The sequence below is a fragment of the Pinus tabuliformis genome, chromosome 3_2 (assembly GCF_031772625.1).
Source record: "Pinus tabuliformis cultivar Carrire ecotype Pingquan chromosome 3_2, CPIR1, whole genome shotgun sequence".
In the NCBI taxonomy this organism is placed as follows: Eukaryota; Viridiplantae; Streptophyta; class Pinopsida; order Pinales; family Pinaceae; genus Pinus; species Pinus tabuliformis.
Window position 1 is genome coordinate 825201068 of NC_142302.1, and position 3920 is coordinate 825204987.

At 42.4% G+C, this 3920-nt stretch overlaps 1 protein-coding gene across 1 annotated transcript; it reads right to left on the reverse strand.

Moving 5' to 3' along the window:
- Window positions 1-379: 379 nt before the first annotated feature.
- LOC149183209 (uncharacterized) lies at window positions 380-3700 on the reverse strand. Its single transcript, XM_089414869.1, has one exon. It carries the CDS (start codon window positions 3698-3700, stop codon window positions 380-382), a length of 3321 nt encoding a protein of 1106 aa, XP_089270995.1.
- Window positions 3701-3920: the final 220 nt, after the last annotated feature.

The window sequence follows — 3920 nt, forward strand, 5'->3', positions numbered from 1 at the left end:
ATATTCTTGAACTGTGGTGATCCTGAGGTGCCTACTGTCATTTATAGTAGCGGTGGTGACTTGCTTATTCTTGTTTCGAGCAGTAGGATGTCTGTTCTTGGTATCAGTGTGGTCTTTTGAGGTGATTTTTACCTGCCCGAAGAGCCTGCCACCAGCATGGGCGTGATCATACCTTCTAAAAATGTTTGCGTTGGTCTGTGAGAGAGTCCATACCCTGCCTGCGTTCCTCGGATCCTGAGGGCGATATGCTGTCCTATAACATCTATTTTGGCAGTCGAGAAGGATAGAAAATGATGAGGGTACGTTGTGGAAGAGCCAAAAGCTTTGATGTGGATGCCTGAGGTGACCGTTAACCTGGAGTGAGGGGATAGAAACCTGTCTATGGAATATCCCTGTCATAAAACTCATTATTTTCCCTTACCTGGCCCGTGGGTCTTCCTGTTGCATTGTTTTCTTGCTCATCCGCTTCCACGTTATTGCTTCTAAGGATGTGCTTGAATGTCACTTTGCTGAGCCCCCTGATCTGATCCATGATTTTGCCTTTGATTCTGTTTAAGGTTGTTTGGTTAAAGTCTTTTCCAGAGTTCATAGCTGCTATTATGATTGCAGAGTCGCCCAAAACTAGGAGATTTTGGATGCCTAGTTTCCTGGCGATGGAGGTCCCCATTAGAAGGCTGTATGCTTCAGCCTTGTTATTCAACATGGTTCCCAAGCCCCACTCATACGAAACAATCAGTTTCCCCTGAGGATCCCTAATAGTACCCCCAGCTCCAGCTCTGCCTGGATTGTTTTTTGAAGCCCCGTCAAAGTGGAGTGTGAACCTCTTTTGATTTTGGATCCAATTGTTAACTTCGTCCTTTGTCCCTCTCAGTTTCCAATCCTTTTGACCAGGTCCTGTTATTGTATTATTATTTGCTCTTGGATTATGGTTGAATCTCCGAGCCCACTCCTTCACCCTGCCCTCTGTGTATTCCGGGTCTGCTTGAGAGATTCCGTTTTCTTCTATTGTTTCTGTAATGAGAGCGATAGTCTTGGCCAGAATGCTGCATATACTAGGTTTTTTGTTTTTGAAAATGCTTTCATTCCTAGCTAGCCATAACTGCCAACAGAGGTTTGAAGGGATGCTGGTCCATATCCTCTTTGCCAGATTCATGTTTTTGTTGGCGTAAGGAAAGCTTTTCCCCCAACCTTTCTGGAGGAGACAAATCTGATTGGGTAGATCTCCAATATTTAAAGGGCTAGTTATCAGCTTCCAACAGGACCTTGCTACTGGACAATCAATGAAAAGGTGATTGATATTTTCCTCTGCCTCCCTGCACATGAAACAAAATGGTGGGCCCTGGATACCCTTTTTCCTAAGGTTTTCTGCTGTTAGGATTTTGCCATGAAGCAGGGTCCAATTGAATAGTTTAACCTTTGGCAGGCTTTCAGTTCTCCATGTTGCTTTATATAGATGCCAGTTGTTGATTGCTGTTAGATTTTGGAGTAACTTATAGCCTTCTTGCACTGTATAGTTGCCTCCGTTTGGATCCCAAACATAATTGTCATCTATCCTTCTGTTAATATGGGCTGACCCTATGAGAGAGAGTTTAAGATCACTCCAGAGGTTCTCCATTTCATTAGGTAGAGGCAGTGATTTCCATCCTATCCAGCTGTTTCGATCCCAAAGAGAGATGTCAAAGAGGGTTTTGAGGTTTGCCTCTGTCATCCACTGATGAAGGGGCCTGAATTTGATGGATTTTTCCATGGCTTCCAACCCCATAATTCTATCCTCCCATATGCTGATATGTCTTCCATTGCCTAGGGCTTTAGATATGCTGGATTTAAAGAGGGGAAGAGTTTTTTTGATTAATTTCCAAACAGGGGTACAATGTCTCTCAGTGATGACTTCAGAGAGGATGTTGCTGTTGGGCCCATTCAGATATTTCCTTTTGATGGCCTCTGTCCACCATGACCCTTTCTCGTTGAGGATTTTCCAAGTTAACTTGAAGCCCATTGCCATATTTGCCAGCCTTGGAATTCTGATTCCAAGTCCTCCTTTTTCTAGGGGAAGGATGACCTTTTCCCATTTCACCAAGCTGAATTTTTTTGTGTCATGCTTTCCCCCCTTCCATAGAAAACTTCTGATAATCAACTCCATGTGCTTATGGATGCTTGCCGGGGCGAGGGTGATGGCAAATTGGTAGATAGGAAGAGCTGATAGGATGGCCTTGATGAGTATTGTTCTGCCCGCCAAATTGAGCCAGTACATCCCCCAGCTTTGCAATTTTCCTCTCAATTTTTCGATTAGCTTTACCCAAACTTCATTTTTAATTGATTCTTTGGCTAGAGGCAGCCCTAAGTACATAAAATGGGACCAGTTTGATTGGGCTGGGATTTCCATGATCATAGAGATTCTTTGAGTGATGTATCTTGGAACATTCCAGGTATAGACCATGCACTTATTGTTGTTTAATTTGCCCCCGGAGGCTTGAAGGAAGAGGTCCAGGATGTTCTTGAATCTCCTGGCCATGAGGCTTGAAGCGCCTCCGATTAGAAGGGTGTCATCTGCAAATAAGGAGTGGTTGATCCCCTTGGTTCCTCGAACAATGTCCACTCCTATTATTTCCTTTAACTTACGCTTGTTTTCCAGGTGCAAACTTAGCGTTTCTGCCATGATAATATAGAGGAAAGGAGATAGAGGGCATCCTTGCCTCAGGCCTCTTGAACTTTTGAAGGCGCTGCATGGCCTGCCATTAATTAGTGGGGCTGTCCAATTGTAGGAGATACATTCCATTACCTTGCTGATGAAGAGCTCTGAGACACCGAAATTCGTTAGGACTGCCTGCAGAAATGAGTGGTTTACCCGATCAAAGGCGTTCGCCATGTCCAACTTGATGATCATTCCCCTTTCATTTCTGGCTAAGCTGCTGTGTATCGCCTCCTGTATGAGAATAACATTATCTGTTATATGTCTCTTGGGGACAAAACCTCCTTGGTTTTCGGAAATGAGTGAGGGAAGGATTTTTTTTAATCTATTGGCCAAGATCTTAGTGATAATTTTGTAAGAGACATTGCACAATGAGATAGGTCTGAACCTGTCAAAGGTTTGGGGATTGGGCTCTTTTGGGATTAGCGCTAAATGTGAAGATTTGATGCTGCTGCCCATTTTACATTTTGAGTGGAAATTTTTCACCATTCTAATGTAATCTTTCTTGATGATATCCCAGTGGGTTTTATAGAAGCTCACAGTGAAGCCATCAGGCCCAGGGGCTTTGTCCAAGGGCATACTATGGATTGACCATTCAATCTCCTCCCTTGAGATTTCTTTGTCCAGCTCACAGTTTTGTGCTTCAGAGATCTTTCTCTCAATTACATTGAGGAATTCCGGGTTCTCCTGGTAGTGAGGGTCTGCTGTAAGAAGAGTTTGGAAGTGTCGAGATGCTGCCTCCTTAATTTCCCCTTGGTCCATAATCTCTCTGCCTTCAAATGTTATCCTTTCAATGTTGTTTCCAGCTCTCCTTACTTTAAGACTGTTATGGAAAAACGAGGTGTTTTTATCCCCAGAATTGAGCCAAAGACATCTTGATTTTTGTCTTTGCTCGTCCTCTTCTTTACGATGTTGGTTGTAGAGCGCCTTATACAGCTCGCTTTCTTTCTTTTGGTCTTCTTCAGTGTCTTGACCGGTTTCCTTTTCCTGGTTCCATTTCTCTAATTTCATTTGCAGGTCTGTTTTTTCCTTCCTTTCCTCTAACACGTGGTTCCTAGCTAACCTTATCAAACTTTACGACTAAAATATGTTGTGAGTTACTTTTTGATTGATGTAATTTATTCAATTTATTTTGAAAAAAAAAAACAAAAATTAAATATATTTTATTAATAAATTAAATAGACATTTCACAAAAACAAAAACAAAAATTTATTGCAAAAACCTAATAATA